Source organism: Melopsittacus undulatus, chromosome 8 (assembly GCF_012275295.1).
Source record: "Melopsittacus undulatus isolate bMelUnd1 chromosome 8, bMelUnd1.mat.Z, whole genome shotgun sequence".
Classification (NCBI taxonomy): Eukaryota; Metazoa; Chordata; class Aves; order Psittaciformes; family Psittaculidae; genus Melopsittacus; species Melopsittacus undulatus.
In genome coordinates, this window is record NC_047534.1 from 45995626 (window position 1) to 46012902 (window position 17277).

Consider the following 17277-nt stretch of genomic DNA (forward strand, 5'->3'; position numbering starts at 1 on the left):
TACAATGGAAACTTTAGACACAGTATTTTGAACAAAAAAAATCCTTCCAAGGATTAATTAAAAGCAGCACAAAATGCTACTCAGTTACTTAGATTCTTGTTGTAAGTCAGTATTTGTCATCCAAAAATTTTAAGCTTTCATTGCACTTAAATTGTCTAACGCAGCATGCCCTGTTTTAGTAAAAACTACAGGTTCCAAGCTTCATGCTAAATTCCCTTTCTGTAAAAACATTAAAAAGTTAAACAAAAGTCTATGCCATTGGCATATTTTCCAGAAATATGAAGGTAGATGTTTTCTTTTCCAAATTCACTTCCACAGTGCAACTCTTTCACCACTCTGACCATTTAATTTTTCCTAGTATAAGTGTCTTCAGACTTTTCAGAGGTCATTTCCACAGCAGACAGCTTATAACAAAACCATTAGCAGTTTGGCTAGCTTAAGGAAACCTCTTACTTTCCTTTTTTGTTTATTATCACTGCATGAATCTGCAGCATATGAGAGTTTATAATTTCTCAGGCTTGTTAAATTCATGTTAAAGGTCTGTTTTCTTGTTGAATAAATTTTGTTCATATAATGCTGCCTATTTCATATACTGAGTCTTTAATAGCACCTTTGGTCTATGCGCAACTCACAGATCAAAACAGAGGACTAAAATAGGGGTTGATGATGCTATTTACATGTGTGATTCCTGCTGTCTTCTTGTTAGTAGCTTTAATATAATAGAAGACCTTGTCTGTTTTGTAATTAACACATCTTTACTGGAGAGATATTTGGAAGTGATTGCTGTGAATATACTGGTTAGTAAAATAAACACAATCACACACCACTTTCTGTTATCAGACAAATTTGTGAATTGTACACATTATACTCCAGATCAACAAACTGTGATATAACAGCCAAGTAGAAGACACATTTATATAACCCTTTATTTTTCTGAAAATATGTATTCAATCTGACCTTGCAAATATAATTAGCTTGTGGGATGTGTGGATTTCAGTACCATGGATGCTTTACTAATTGCAGCTCTTGGAAATAGATACTAAATATTTGGAAGCTGCCAATACAAAATAAAAACTGCATCTTTTTGTACATCTGTCTTAGCTTCAAAAAGCATAATAATCTAAAAAGACAATAACTATACAGCAATTTTTTAAGCATTTCCCCAGAGTCAACAACCCACAGTAGAGCCTGCAAAATATATATTTAGAAACAAAATTTACCATTATCTGCAGTGTATTTAATAAATTTGAGGATAGATATAATTAATATGATACATAGTTATTCACAATCTAAGACAAGCACTGGATGCCTCAATTGCTAACTAGATAAAAATCTGGCATTTTCTAGTCTGTACATAGTTATTAAAAATAATGGCTTGATTAAAATTTAGAATGCTTAGTATACAGACTTATTTTAGCTGCTTCTGAGAATGTGAATGCCATATAAATATTAACACGTTTTCTAAAATAGTCTTCATAAATTTGTGGGCTATTTAAAAAAAACAAAACAAAACAAGAGAATTTCAAGAGTACTTTACAGACTTAATTCTTAAATGCCATCAATATCAAATCTACCAGCAATTTTGAAGGAAGCAGTCCGGTTGTGCAAGATCCACTTGTTTCAATGGTAAACTTCAGTTAGCAATAAGTCAGCCTTTTTTTTTGTTTAAATTTAAAGCATTTCTAACATCAATATTTTTTCCAGTGAAGAATCTGTGACATATGGTGACTATCTTTAAAAATGTATTGTGTCCCTGGAATTCAAATAGCAATGTATTGTTTATGCCATATGTTTATGAACAAACATACCAGTGCTTAAAGACAACTCTGTGAAGGATATGATGTGGTTATGCCAGGTGTGGCAAAAGAAGTAATGTCCCATCTAAAATCTCTTTTATCACCTGCAACTGACCTGTTATCAACTGCTTAGTTTGTTTCTGATTCTTTAAAAATGAAATGGAACATGTGACCTGAGAAGTGCAGCTTGGCTTTATGACCATTTCGTTATTTATGCTGCCATGCACTGTTAGACAGCTACAAGTGAAGAACATCTTCTGTCCCCTGTAAGCCCACAACATAAAAAATTCAAAGAAATCTTACTTTTTATGCCATTTCCAATGAAAAGCACTAAGAACTGAAACTGACTCATGCCAAATGCATATCACTGAATTGCTGTGATTGTGAGTTTGAAGTTTGCAACATGGAAATTATTTATAAAATGTCAATTTTAGCTCCAGAAAATATATTCCTAGGAGTACGTGCATTTTCCTTTTCCATCCTTAGAGAATTGCTTACTTGTGGTCAAATCCGCAATACAACTTCAATATCCATACTGGGAGGAGAGAGAACTACAGTATAATACATTTATTTTGACAAGTGAGTGCATGCATCCATAACTCCCAAGTAGCAAAACTACAAGTTTTGAAGCTATATGCCTTAATGACGATAAATGGACTATTCTACATCCACCACAGCAAAAGGAAATTAAACATTTAATACTTTTCAACAAGAAGTCTTCTTGGAACTTTTCTTGTCTCAAGAAAGGGCATGAACTGAAGTAACCTATGCAAATTTTTGGTAGGTCAACATACATCACTTAATTGGATCACAGAACGTTCAAAAGATGTTCCCTAGCGAATTTCTGAACAGCAGAATTGATGTTAACAGGTTTGGCATCCCAGAAAAAAATTACTAATACGCAAAATGTTATTCTGAATTTGTGCAAATCTATTAAAAAAAAAGCTGATTTTCAAACAAAACAGTAGCAAAACAGTGGTATACTGGCAGTAGTAAAACAGTTCAATACTCCTTAGTTTGTGCCTAGGTTTAGAAAAACACATCCTGAACTGAAAACACTGTAGTGCAGATGCAATTAATCTCTTACAAATGTGATTCTTCAGGAAAAAAAGAGCATCAATCCTTATTGAACCAACACTAATCAAACTCAGCACAAACATATTTACTTCCTTCTTCTCCAAATCAGTCTTCTATTGAAACTCATTTTTTGCCTGGATCAACTCAGGATGTTTCTGCCCCTGATATACAGGCTACTGCACCAAATGCACTGTTCAGTCACCATTCAGAAATACCACAGTACTGTAACAGTATCTAGATATACTAGACATTATACAAAATGTACAGAAATGTACCCTTGAAATTTTAGCCAAAATTACATATTGTAAAGTTATCTTCACCATTTTAGAATTTTCCCTTTACAATAGAAAAGTGTTCGCATGTCCAGTTCTAATAACAGAAGTTGTTCCAGGCATAAAATTGTAGGCACCACATGTTTTAAACCACATTTTCTTGTAAAATATTATCTGCATAATAATTCACAATAAAAAGACACGTCTCCAAAGCAATAGTGACAAAATAGTCAATTTACTGGTTTGTTAATACTTTCAAAATGTACCTCAATGACTGTTGAATTAACTTGTGTCTGAAGATAAAGGTTACTAAGACAAATGCATGAAGTGGGGAGGGGGAGTTTGGTATATAAAGAAAATCTTGTTAGGTGGCTCAAATCTACTCACTAACTTAATTTTTAATGGGCTATTTTAAATGACAAATTTCAGGGATGACACACCAGTCTCTCCACACATCTCAAGGATTGTTCCTTTTCCCTGTCTTCTTAAAAAAAGTCACCATCTCCTCCAATCCTGCAGTCAATTCAAACAAACAAAGGAAAAGGCCTAGTTCAAAGTAGTATCGCTAATAAAAGAGTGAAGGTCTGAAAATATGGCATATTTCGGAAAACTAGCGTAAGACATGTTAGCTGAAGAATATTCTTGAGGCTAGAGGGCAATTCCAATATTCACAGTAGTAACTGTTAAATAAGTCTGCTTTTGGTTTCAGTCTTTTATTAGACTGTCAAGTTATAAAACCATTCACCATACATATTTGCCTTTGTAAGCTGGGAGGATTTGCAACACAAAACCTGTTTTGGAAAAGGAGTTTGTTTGCCTTTCCCCACAGGCGGCAAGTCAAGATAATGTAGCATATAGAAAATTTCATCTAAACTGGAATGTAAATGTAGCAGGAGATCTCAAAACTATTTACAAAGCACTATTCTTATGGTCAGCACTCAACAAAATGACCATCTATTACTCTGGAGAATTAAAAACTGAAATCAGGTATTAACAAAACCATATTGCTCATATACACAACTACTTACACACAGGTTGTCACCTAGATTTGGAAGTATCAATGGGCAAAAAAAAGAGGAAGTGTTTTATTGAACAGGTCTCCAGAGCTGGTCATCCAGCAGATGGAAAAAAAAGCTCTGCTCAAACACTGATTTTGTAGTGGCATTTTATCCTATGCCTACCTAAATTCTGTCCATTTTGGAAAATGGACAAAATCTCATTAGCACAGTAAGAATTAAAACTGCTGGACTGATACATTTCAAAGTACAGTATTTGAGCCACCATACTTTTATGATAGCTGTAGACTGCTTTACCATTCTAAATAGAAATTTAAATATTTGAAGATATTTTTCTTTGTTAACATCTTAAAGGACTTTGAGATCTTCATCTTGCTCAGGATGACCTTGGCTTTGGACAAACACACCTTGGCTATGGACCTCTAGCAGCAACTCCACTAAGCTCTCTTCTCAGCTCTTTATTTGTACAAGAAGGATAAAACATCTTTCTCACCAGACAATAGCTATTTTAGGACAAATAATACTTTATCTCCCTTTTTTATTTTTTTAAACATACAATGTAACTGTCCCTCTCTGGGACTTTCAGGAGCATCATAAGAATATTTTTTTCACACTTTAAAAATGAGCAAAGGAACAAATGATAAAGTTCATCACATTTGTTACTCCTTTTAGAATAAAATTCTGAAGATCTCATAAATTGAACAAAATAAAGCAATTTATAACTTCCATTGAAAAGAAACCACTTGAACAAAATGGTTTCAGATACAGCCCCCATTCTGGCTAATCTATGAAGTATCAAATCTTCAATTCCAGAAGAGGATACCTGGACCACAGAATAAGGTTCTTCTATGTGTATGCAGCAGGACACAGTAATAAACTGAAATGGGAGCTGCTTACTGCACACACACAAAAAAACCCAACAACAACAAAACCAAACTAATTGCAAGAAAAATAAAGTATCAAATAAAAATAGAGCAGGTATTTCTAGGAGACTGTTGCATCTCAAGGATCAAGTGGACAAAATCCAAAGTGAGGTGGTCTGAACTCTGTGTTGACACTATCAATGCAGTGGACTAGTCCCACAAAGTTGGACTACATGATCTCCTGAAATCATTTACAACTGGAATGATATTGATTCATTTGGCTACCCAAACATACATGGTTTTTTATCGTTGTATCCTCTGAATGAGGGTAAGATAAGGATAAAATACCACTGTAGAAATCTTTCCATCAAAGTGGCAGGATATGGTTTAAGCACAAGATAAAGATGCATAGCAGATTTGCTTTAATCAGTCAGAAGGTGATTAACATGCAAAGTAGAATTTATAAAAAATTATCAGAAAGACAAGTCTTTTCCTCAGCAACCAAAAGCAAAACAAAACCAACAGATCTTCTTACAAATAATTCTGACAGTGCCTTGCTAGAAAAAATTATGGTATAATGGACATTAATTTTCTCTGTATGAATAAGAGATTGCGCTACATATCCTACTAAACAACACAAGCTCCAATAAACTACTCAGATGTACAAAATGGACTTGTGACAGATTTGGATATTTCACTAATCTTTATGCCAGCAATTATTAATCAAGGGAAACCAGTGAACTGCCTCCGAAAAACAAACTGGTTCAAATGGTGACTCCTTTACAATACAGATTTAAATTTTAAAGCAGTTGAAAAAAACAAAACAACAACAAAAAAAACCCCAAACATCCCACCAAAACCACCGCATTTTTTCTTACTGCCTGTGGAGTTAAAGATACTATGTCACAGTAAGTTTAGTGTAGTTATATTTTCCTTAAGAGGTGAGGAACAGCTGTTAAGTCCAAAAAAAATTTATTTTTAACTTTTGGCAAAGGTATATAGCTCTCTGTACAGACATTTCAAAATGTATGTGGGAAATAAATATGAAATGTCAATATTTAGCTTACTGCAGATCTTTAATGAAATTACTGCTTCTGCGGAATATTCTAAATATGAATTACAACTTCCAATGCACAGACTGGAACACTGGAGGGAATAGAAGAAAGGTTTATTAGTAAGCACAAGATGAAGCAACAGCTAGCCAGGTTGACCCAGTGGCTATATTTCAGCATGTTTTGCTTTGACTTCATTCATAGAAATCAAACAGCTAAATGAAAAAAACAAAACAGACCAAAGATTTTTCTCTCTGGGTTCTGATAACATTGACCTTCAGTTAAAATTCACTGATCTGTTGTTAGTTTATTTCACAGACCACTAGTACATGGTTAGCCTAAAAATTGCTATATGTGGTACACAGTCAAGAAAAAGCAAGAATAAGTATGGAAAATAGTAAGATCAGTATTTAGAATTACTTGTCCTTCATGTGTCCTACTATATTTATGTAATAATATCACAGTCTTAAAATGGCCATTAAAGCAGTTGGCATTTAATCCACAGATCTATAAGAGGGTTTTATTTTTATATAAGAATTTTATATGACTATTTTTGCTAATTCACTTTAGTAAGACATAAAATAACTTCTGGGTTTTTTGTTTGTTTGTTTACTGATAAGAATTTTATGTATTCTAATCTTTAAATTACAATCATGCATCATCATCCCTACATGTTTGGAACATGTGTGTCCAGATGAGGACAGCTAACAAAGAAGTTAAGTTTTCACTTTCTACCAGTAATAGGGCAAACTGCTTTTTAATGCTTTAGCCAGTCAAAGTGAACCTGAGGTTTCTCATCAGAATTCATTTCAACTTCCTGACACATGAAAATAACCTCTGCCCTGGTTATTCTTCACTAGCACAACCATGACTGCTTCACTGACTATAAGCCATAGCAATTTATACGGGCATGGACCTGCCCTGAGGCAGGTTTAAAATTAGCTAATGTGTTATTTTGGAATTTGTTTTTAAATACAGCTAATCTCAGTCAAAACACACGATATTAAAATCTTCTATGCCACATGTTCACTATATTTTTTTTGCCAGACAGTTATGCTAGTAAAAGGTATAATGAGGAATGATCTTGGACTCAATAGCTACATACACGAGCAAAACCCCACCAGTATAGTGGCAACTGCACCAGCAAAATTACCTCTGCAAGCAGTTCTGCTTTTGTTGGCACTGAGAAAAAGCAGGTACTTGCCTGAAATCAGCTTGGCTTGAGTTGCCTAACATACGAAGAGGCACTGGAGGCCATACTGAGGCATCCATGCACATGAAGCAGTCAAACCCATCCTAAGAAATCCCCTTGTGTTCTGATGTATCTGCTCTCTCAGTTCATTTTAAATCAAAATAGGTTTTAATATCGGTGATCTTGCCAACCAGGATCATAAACCATACATATTCCATAGCCTAATCTCACTCCCCAAATCATGAAATTAATTAGTAGTGGAATTCATAATTTGGGGATTCCTTCTATTTCAAAGCTTTTAAGTATGCACTTCCCAGAAAAATGACAGATGTAAACTTTCTTTCTTTTCTTTTTTTAATGTGAAACCTGAGACTATCATTTAATCTGACTGTAGCAGCTAGACATGTACGAAAAACAAACATTACAAGACTTCCAGTTGTCTCAAGTACTGTCAGCAATGACATAAGAGCTGTAATCAAGAAGTGTTCAGATGGACAAAAATTTATTTGCATTCAAAATAAACACACAAAAGATTATTTACTTGAAGAGAACAAAGACCCTCAAAGATGACATCTGTGTCAAACAATGGTAGCAAAAATAATAATAAAAAAAAAAAATTAAAAAGCATTTCGTGTCCAAGTGTGGTATAACAGTAGTATGACTTACTGGGAAGCTTTTCTCCTTAAAGGATTTCATGACTACTTAGGTCTAAATTAATTATTAGTGTGGTCCTGAAAATTGTATTTTGACAAACTAAAGAGAAACCTATTTCAGCATTTCCACTGGAGTGGGAAAATAAGAAAAAGTGAAAGGAAAAAAGTTATAGAAAAAGTCAGGAGCAATTAAATATTCTACTATTTGGTCTCCCTGCAATCCCCTCAAAATTACCCAATTTTTTTCTACTCATTATGCAATTTAAAAGGGAGCAAAACTGGTTCAGATGTCTAATAGCTTCCAAACAACCAGAAGCTATTAATTTTTTATTTCCTGTTACATAAACAACTTTGCTATGAAAATGAGAATTAGAAAAAACCCAACTGAAAATGCAACTGTAGCTTCCGAATATTCTATTATGAAATAAAGGGAACCCTTAGTGAAATTGTTTGGTAGCTTTAATATGATCTGTCTCACAGGAAATATGATACTACAGCTTTACAGAAGATGAACACTTCCTTTTAAAATATTTATAAATTTACATTAATATCATCCATACATACCATGACGCATTTCAATAATTATTCTACAATACAATGGGAGTGCATGCTCAAACAAAACACCTCAGCAGTATTTTAAAGCAGTAAACCACCTAGCCAATTTCTGTACGTTCTGTAGTTTTTTCTAATCCACTCTCCCTGTGGTTGAGCAAAATCGAATTGCCTCTCACATTTGCAGACAGCTCTGTGAAGGTGATAATAGAGCTGCTCCCTGCTGTCATGAGGCAGGAAATAGGAAAATGGCATATGGGGCTAGAAAGAAATAAAAAGAGAACTAAACAAGAACAAAAGAGATTTCAACAAAGGACAACTATAACCCAATATGCTTTGCAAGTTAATCTCTTTTCATTATCATTTAACATAATCATTCATCTGCACACTCCTCAAAAACTCAAATGCTTGAAACCAAGTCTTCTGTAAAGTTTTATTTCGCAAAACATTTGGAACAGAAATGATACTAAAAGCCATCATATGCAATGCCTATAAATCAATGCCTTCTTCGTGCCCATGATAAGGGGCTGAATCTATTCCAATCTGTTAGTAATTGATCTCAGATTTTGTGGCTGAAATGTAATACCTGAAACAATGCATACTTGGATTATCAGTTGCATCCATGTTGAGTGACACCTGAACAGCAAAATATTAAGGGAGGATTATGATTGGTTATGTGTACTGACAATATTGAAGATGTCCAGTCTATTTAAGGACTATTGATATAAGATGCAGAATAAACTAAAAATTATCTTTTCATTTACAAAAAGATTCTTTTTTCTTAATGCAGAATGGGCCTTGGAAAAAAATCAGGAACTTGCACATATTTGCAGTGCTTCTATATTAAATCTTCCTGAAGTTCTTAAAAAAAAAAAAAAAAAAAAAAGGCAGCAAGCCTACTATACCTTTCCTTTTACGCTCTGAATGGGATCCACCACCACAGCAACAGCTCTTTCTGATAAGGCTTCAAAGCTCTGCTGAGTATTGATATCTACACCAGACAACCAACAGCCAAAGCCAGGGTGACTATGATACCAACCAACTACCATCTCGGGTCTGAAACAAAAAAAAACCAAGACATCGAGATTCTTAAAAACAAAACCACGTAACACAAGAAAGAGTAATGTATCGGGGCATAAATTAGGATGAGCTGTGAAAAAAACACCATTAGAAATATTTAAATTACTCACCATAGTATGGTGAAAACATGAATAAATGCGACAAAAGAGGGCTATCATTAAGGGATGCACATTAGCAGTGGTAGATCATGCTTTCAGTTTTTCACCCTGTTACCACACCTTTCCTGAACCAGTTTTTACCCTTTCAGCACTTGAGTAAATATCTACTCTTTAACTCCTTGGCATTGAGGGTTGAATTTTCACGGCAGAAAGTCCATTTCAGACATGGACAACGGGAACCAACGGTGGGAAAGGATTAAATATCAATTAAACCAGCAGTAGAACTAGGAACTCAGTCGAAAAGCAATTTGCACTGTTCTGTTCAGCTGCTGAGCTTTTTGCTAACATTAATTTTGAAGTTTTTCCCACAGTTAAAGAATTTGAGCAAGCAGGCGACAACTGTTGAGAGGTAGGAGTGAAATAAAGATGTATTAAAATACTATGATCTTTTACAAAATTATTTCCCCTTTTCATTAAAATTACTCATAAGTAAGTTACAACTTCATGGGCTTTATCTTAATTAAAAGAAATCAAAAAATCAATATTGTAAGCAGATACTGTCTAGTAACCGTCTATACTAAACTGAGCAGCATTCTAATCTTTCTGTGCAATAATCAAAGCTGTAGGTTTAACATCAGTAACAGCTTCCTGACAATTGAAACACATGAAGTGGACTGAATTACATGCTATGCTATTTACCTGATTTCTGGGCCAATTATTTCTTTTTAAACATTTCTAATAGACCCTAGATCACTACTGTTGTGGGAAGCCAACTGTACCTCCTAAACAACATGCAGGCAGTACTTGTAACTGTCAGCCCTATTTAGGGTTACTTACCTTCCTGTCTGTTTCAGCATATCCAACATTTTTGCTTGAAATACAGGATCAACTGCCTCCACACTGACACCCTGATACAGAAGACAAACAAAAACCATAGTAGTTCTACATAAAGCAATATTTTTCACTTTTTCCTTTCCACAAACAAATTTAAACTTCATTCATAAGCATCTGCCTATGTTGGGCAACCCATCTACATTAAAACTACTTGACAGAACACCCTTAAATGTAAAATACATTTTTTATAAATGTATTTAAATGTAATTTTTAAAATGCTGAAAGAAGAGTTTAAATTACTTTTAAGTAATCTCTATTATGAGTAAACATGATTAAATAGACATAGGAATTAATCTTTTCCTTCTCTTTTTGTTCTTCAAGCTCTGGCCTGTGGTATCTCTACAGGTTTATTCAAGATTCTGTTTTTCATAGATTCTATTTGTACTATGCACACGCACAGAATAAGCCCAGGATAAAAGAATTTAAAAGTTTCAATTATAAAATCCAATTTTACCCATTGGTTCATTATCTCTTTAAAATATGTTTATAATATGAATATCTTACTAAAAATTAAAATAAATAATCTTTTCACACCACAAAACTATTATTTAAGAGACATATCACAGTATGTCTGAAGTTTATCTATCACAGCTGAGGGCATGATACACTTCTAATCAAACCTTTTACATTTTGAAACCTTCCCTTGGCTCATAGTATGAGTTTTTCAAGTTATCAATTTATAAATCTTATGAGTGATGCTATATCAATACATTTATACATACATAAAAATATAATATCTCCATATATCACTACACACACTTACATACTAGTGTTTGCTAAAAAAAAAAACCCAACCAAAAACCAACAAAACCTCTGAACTATTTTTTTTCTACTGAAACGCTTAAATCCATTAGACATGTTTGAATCATACCTTGTACATTATACTTTAAGATTGCATGAATGAGGTAAAGCACAAAAAGCTTTTAAAAAATATTCACCATACAGAAAAAAACACTGATGCGAACAAAATAACCCAGGTCTAGCAGCAAAGAACTCACCGTTCCTGACTGTGGCATTGCAAAAACATCAATCACTCTCACAGTGTAATCATCAACAAATTCCCCGAGCATCAGACCCATAACTTCCATAGGGACACCAGCCCGGCCATGCTTCAACATCTGGAATTAAGACCAAATGACACTGCATGTTTAACAGGAGGTTCAAGTTTGACTTGGGAAAGTTCTTTCAGCCTTTGCTGATAATTTGCATCTTGTAGCACTTTTGGAAACTGTAAGGAACTATAAAATAGTAAAAAACCAATAAAATAGAAGTAATTAAAATCAGTTTCTCACTTTCTAAGTGTTCCAAACAGCATTAACTTATTTTAAAAATTAGTCTGACCAGCATGTAAGGAGTACAAGTCCATAAACTTTGGATAAGTGTCAGGTGCCCTATTTCCAACAGTATACACAGATGCAGTACACACAGAACACTCACTTTCAGCAGTGCAAGCGAAGAGATATAAACCTGTTCCGCTGTATCGACTGCAGGAGCATCTGTCGGTGGTCCCTATGAAAGGAATAAATAATTATTTTTTACACCACTGTTGCTCTGCAGTTTATAATAATTTTCTTTTGGTTTCCCATATTACAAAATTTACATGAAATGCAAACATAAGTGTGACTCTGTGTGTTAGATACAATTCTTACAAACAAAATAAAAACAAGAACACCCAAGCCTCAAAATGCTTCTTCACAGCACCTTCCTTCACTAACCTATTTTGTAATACAAGTCACCTAGTCATCATTCCCTGTTTCCCCCCACCCAGAACAATATCAATCGAAAGAGCAAACTTATCAAAATAATCAAATAAACTGGCAACTAGATACAAACCTGCTACAAGACACACAGGCTGAGTCAGATCTAAGTTTCCATTATTCAGCCTTGCCACAATGCTAACCCTCATCAGCTGTAAAATATGGCCAGTTCTCCAATTAACTATGTGTTTCTTACAGTGGTGTGAATGTAAATGCTGCTGGGCTAGCATGATTAACTGGCACCAACACAAACAGCAATTTCCCTTTGCTTCATCAGCTTTCAGCTAAGGAGGACTTGCAGATAAAGGCTATGGGAGTACTTTGCAGATACACTGGTACAGTGAGAGAAAAAACGGACCTCCGATCCCTAGGTGGAAAAGCTGTGAACAAAATACTTTGCTCTTTGCCTTATGAGTAGTTATTCAAAAATTAGCACAACTGTCCCAGGTGTGAATGATTGGTTGAAACAGGCTCTGTGTACTGTTGAAAATGAAAAACACAGGAGGCAGCAATTTAAATGTCCCTTTCTCGAGAAGTAAGACATATTGCTCTTACTTACATAATTTCATACAAGCATACCTCCTTACTGCCAATTAACAGTACATTCATTACTTTATTACCAAGTTGCATACAACAGATTTCCATTGAAAGGACAGAAGGTTACTTCTGCATTAATCGACGTAAACTTGTAAGGGCAGCAAAACAACTATGAAATATGGCAAAAAGATACTCCACCTTAAGATCAAAGAGGAAAAAATAATGTATTTTCACAAATATTTTAAGATTTAGAACTTTGATTATACAGGCATAAGCAAAACTGGGGAAAAAAGTTTTGAGTAAATTCTTGATTTTTCATTTCAAGTAGAAAAATTCGGTGCAACATGCATGCACACAACATCAAATAGAAATAGCAATCAACACAAGCTATCACCTCCTGAAGATAACCCCAGGAATGCAAGCAATCAGCATATTAAATTTGTATAGCAATTGTTCTTTCTGCATACTTTCACTTTTAAACATTCAGAAAAACATCTAGTTTTCAGAATGCTTTAAAGACAGTAACAAAATTCAGCTGTTTTTATTTCCCCCCTCCCCATGTTGATTAATTCCTTCTCTATTAGCTCCAGATTCAATCTTTATAATTTGAATCCTATCTTTGTATTTTGGAACTCTCATACATGCATGGATCTATGTCAACCACAGCTGCTTTCTAATACCTTCAAACCTTCATTCCAACTTTGATACCACTGATCACCACCTCGTGATATTTGCTCTTCCTTACTTCTTACTATTCATTGCTAATTCTTGTGACTTCGGCCTTTCCATCATCCATTTTCCATCAGGTTTAACTTTTCACCTTCTATAATACCCCTGCCAAAGGTCCATTCTTAATAAATTCCACCATTCCATTGGCTATTTTCCAGACAGCCCATAGCCCAACAGCGAGATGTTCCAGTGGAGAAGTGTTCCTATAACATTTAACAATGAAGGACTATTCTATGAACAGCTCTTCAAAATATCTCACAGAATCATGTGCACAAGGCACCTGAACCACATATTCCAGATTTACTACAAATTGTTTGACAAAGTTTCAAATACCGAATCGTTTTCTCATACTATTAATATGGGTTTTCCTCCATAAACATGTAGGTTCACTTTGTTAACTGTATCTCCCCTGCTTTAAGTCTATTCTAAATTATCATCTTTTCACTTAGAAGTTTTGATACTCAGGAAAGCACAAAGACTCATATTTCTACTTAATCACTATTAAGATTAAAGGACACATAAGTTGCATCTTAATAAAAAAACCCTAACATCCTACTTTGATAACAACCCCCTTTTTCCATACATAAAGCTTTCTTCCCATTTTCTACCAGCTCTAGACCAGACAAGGTCTGAAGTGAGAGTAAAAGTACAAAACCGGTAACAGTCTGCTTTAGGAAGAACCATAACATCCACACTATGATCACCATGCATATTCTACATTTGTCCAAGATTTTAACATTCCATTGTAAGCAGGCATACCATTAAAGCATTTTTTTCGTTTTGCTTTTTTTCAAATAGCATTAAAAAAGGAAAAAAGATCTCCCTAAAACTAGTTCAAGTAGTTCTGTGATTTCTGAAAAGCTAATGATGACGTTTGATTGAGACTAGCTTCTCAAAAACTAGGAGCTTGAACTAAAGTTTATTCCACAAATTGTGGCTGTTAAGCAGGCTCTCCTGTACAGAATCTTTAACATCTGTTAAGATGATCACACTGACACCCTTCCTGCAGCCAAGGCATTAATTTCATCTTTGTCCTGTATGCAGACACTCGTGTTCACAGCTTGTAAGAGTTTCATCCTTCATAACTTTGCCCATTTTAAAATCTATTTGAAGTCAGTCAGTAGATTCAATGCCGATAGGGAGGACACAAATATTTTTTGTTTCTCTAACAAGGCAATTAAATTACCTTCTGTTTTAAGCAAAGGTAAGAACTGAAGCAGGGCGTTATCCTACTGTACTCATTCCTAATCTTTCCTTCTTTTATTATTCCTATACTTCTTGGAGCTTTCAAATACTCATTTACCTTGGTGATGGTCCCGAAGAGGAAATACTACATTAAATTGTTTGACTGACAAAGTTTCAAATGGCCAAATAATTTTCTGATTGTTACTATGTTTTTTTTTTCCTCAATAAACTTAGCAATATTTCAGGCATTCAATGAGAAGAGTAGGTTCTTCTTTCAAAACTTATATTAATAAGTTCTCCTGCCAGCATCCATAGCCAACAATTCATTTTCAGAACAGGCAACATTGCTAATTCAAAAAGGAATGCCTCATTGGTACAAACCAACTTACTTAGTTGTGGAGTTTTGTTTGTTTGTTTTTTAAACCATAGTATTCACTGTGAATGACTCTGCTCATTAGATGTGAACTTAAATACACAGTGTTAGGAAATATTAACTGCAAACTTCACTGTTCCATTGTAAGCACATGAATGATAGCAAAAATAAAGATTATCTTCCACTCTTATCACACAGCCAGGCAATTACCTGAAATCTTAAAATTTAGGTACTGGTAGCATACAATGCAAAAATAATGTATGTTTATTCATTCTCAGTCTTATAAAATACAGCACATACTAAGTAATTTTTTGGTCACAGATAATTCTTTTGTGAAGACCTCGCTATATCCTTTCAGTCTGCTCTGTTCTCCAGATTAATTATAATTAACAGCACTGTACCAATTATGTGTATTAATTCTCATGTTAATATTCCTTCCTTTGTTTGAATATAGATTAGAATGAGCTGCTCAGAGTTCTGAAATTGTTCTGATATTGTTCTGATGAACCAGTTCAAGAATTTTGAGGAGGAAAGGATCCATATGTCAAAAACTATCAAGAATCAACATATAAACCAGACCTAGCTTAACATTCTTTTTCTACCAGACACTAACTGGCACATAAAATACTATAAGCATATATTTGTCTTTCTACAAAAAATTATAACCCCAAAGTTCAAATTCTTAACCTAAAACTTTTAAGGTTTAACAGTTAAAACAGAATAGATCTTGGGTCTTCCAAGTAGTTCACTTGGCTTTAGAAGCTGCCATTTGAAAAACAGACTTTTGGAAACTGTAACCACTTTACTTCCATCTCTGACCATTTCCTTTTCCATAAATGGCTGATAAACCAACAGAGTCTTGGAGTGACAGTCACAGCTCCTGCATGCTAGCTACACAGTATGTGGGAGCTAGCAATGGGTTACATGTTTTGAGATTTCTTTGGCCCCTTTCTGCTAGTCTTGCACAGAAGTTTATGCATTTTTTTCATGAAACAAAGAGGAAGAGAGATTTTATTAGCTAATCTCTACATGGAGGCAAAGTATTTTACACTGACCCTCCACAGCATGTGCTGTTATCACTGTTTATAAACTTCGCTGCCTGCCAACTTTAACAAAGAACCACCATCCTTATGAAGCAGAGCACCAAATTAAATTAACTGGTGTCAGAAAACCAAACAAGAAAACATTTGTATCTGCAATGCAAAAGATCTGCTTGTATTTTTGGTTACATTGTGGTATTTAAAGGTCAGACAGCTCTCCCACTGCACAGAGTTCTGTAAGTCTGTCCACCTCACTGCAAAACAGCAAATATTGCCTTCCTTATGCCTGCCCACAGCTTTTTCTCCAGGGGACTGGAGAAAAATGCGATCTGAAAACTACAAGGAATTATTATTTTCTCCAAGCTTTCCTATATAAGCTGGATACAGAGATTAATAAAATTCAAAACCTGTTCTCAAATAATAATGTTATGCTACTCACTGAAAATGGATTTTTTTTCTGGATCAACTATACATGCTGTCAGTCAGTGAAATGAGCTGCCTGATGGCCAGCCATCTCATAAACCCCAACCAAATTCTGGTTTTGTTTTTTGTTTAGAATGGCAGAATCCTAATTTCAATAATAATTGGTAAAATTAAGTTACCACAATTAAAATACTTTTCTTCCCCTTAAATTTTCTCAGTAAGACTTGTAATGGAAACTAATCACGTTCAAGATATGAACAGAAGATTACATTGTAATATTAAATTATGCATGATACTATTTTTATTTCAGTTAGGGAGATGATCCAATATAAAAAGCAGCCCTTTACTTGGCCAGCCCTTGTTGACGAAGTGTTAAAGGCATTTGCCATTCTAACAGGATAAAAACTAACGCCTTGAAGTGTTAGCTACTCAGGCCTTTTAGCAAATTTGTTAACACTTTTAGGTATATTACTCCACCTTTCTCTTAGTGTGAACTGGTATCAATTATTTAGCCAATTTTATTACATTATTAAAATACCTGCTGATTAAATGTGAACTAAAGTGTCATTTTAGAGCACTGCTCTTTATTTGTACTATTCCACATTTATTCAAACAGGTATAGAAAGTGGACTTGATTAATTACACAAGCAACTGAAAAATATTCCACAAATGGATACGCTTTCTAATG

The 17277-nt window shown here is 34.4% G+C and overlaps 1 protein-coding gene across 2 annotated transcripts in view; it reads right to left on the reverse strand.

The window, feature by feature from the left end:
• PSMD14 (proteasome 26S subunit, non-ATPase 14) overlaps window positions 1–17277 on the reverse strand; it is a 49243-nt gene that overhangs the window by 13440 nt on the left and 18526 nt on the right. For both annotated transcript variants that reach the window (XM_005152656.3, XM_031052173.2), the window contains exons 4-7: window positions 11983–12054; window positions 11544–11663; window positions 10489–10559; window positions 9379–9529 (exon numbers count right to left, since the gene is read on the reverse strand). In XM_005152656.3, the coding sequence (XP_005152713.1) occupies window positions 9379–9529; window positions 10489–10559; window positions 11544–11663; window positions 11983–12054 (414 nt within the window). The remainder of the gene's footprint in view (window positions 1–9378; window positions 9530–10488; window positions 10560–11543; window positions 11664–11982; window positions 12055–17277) is intronic.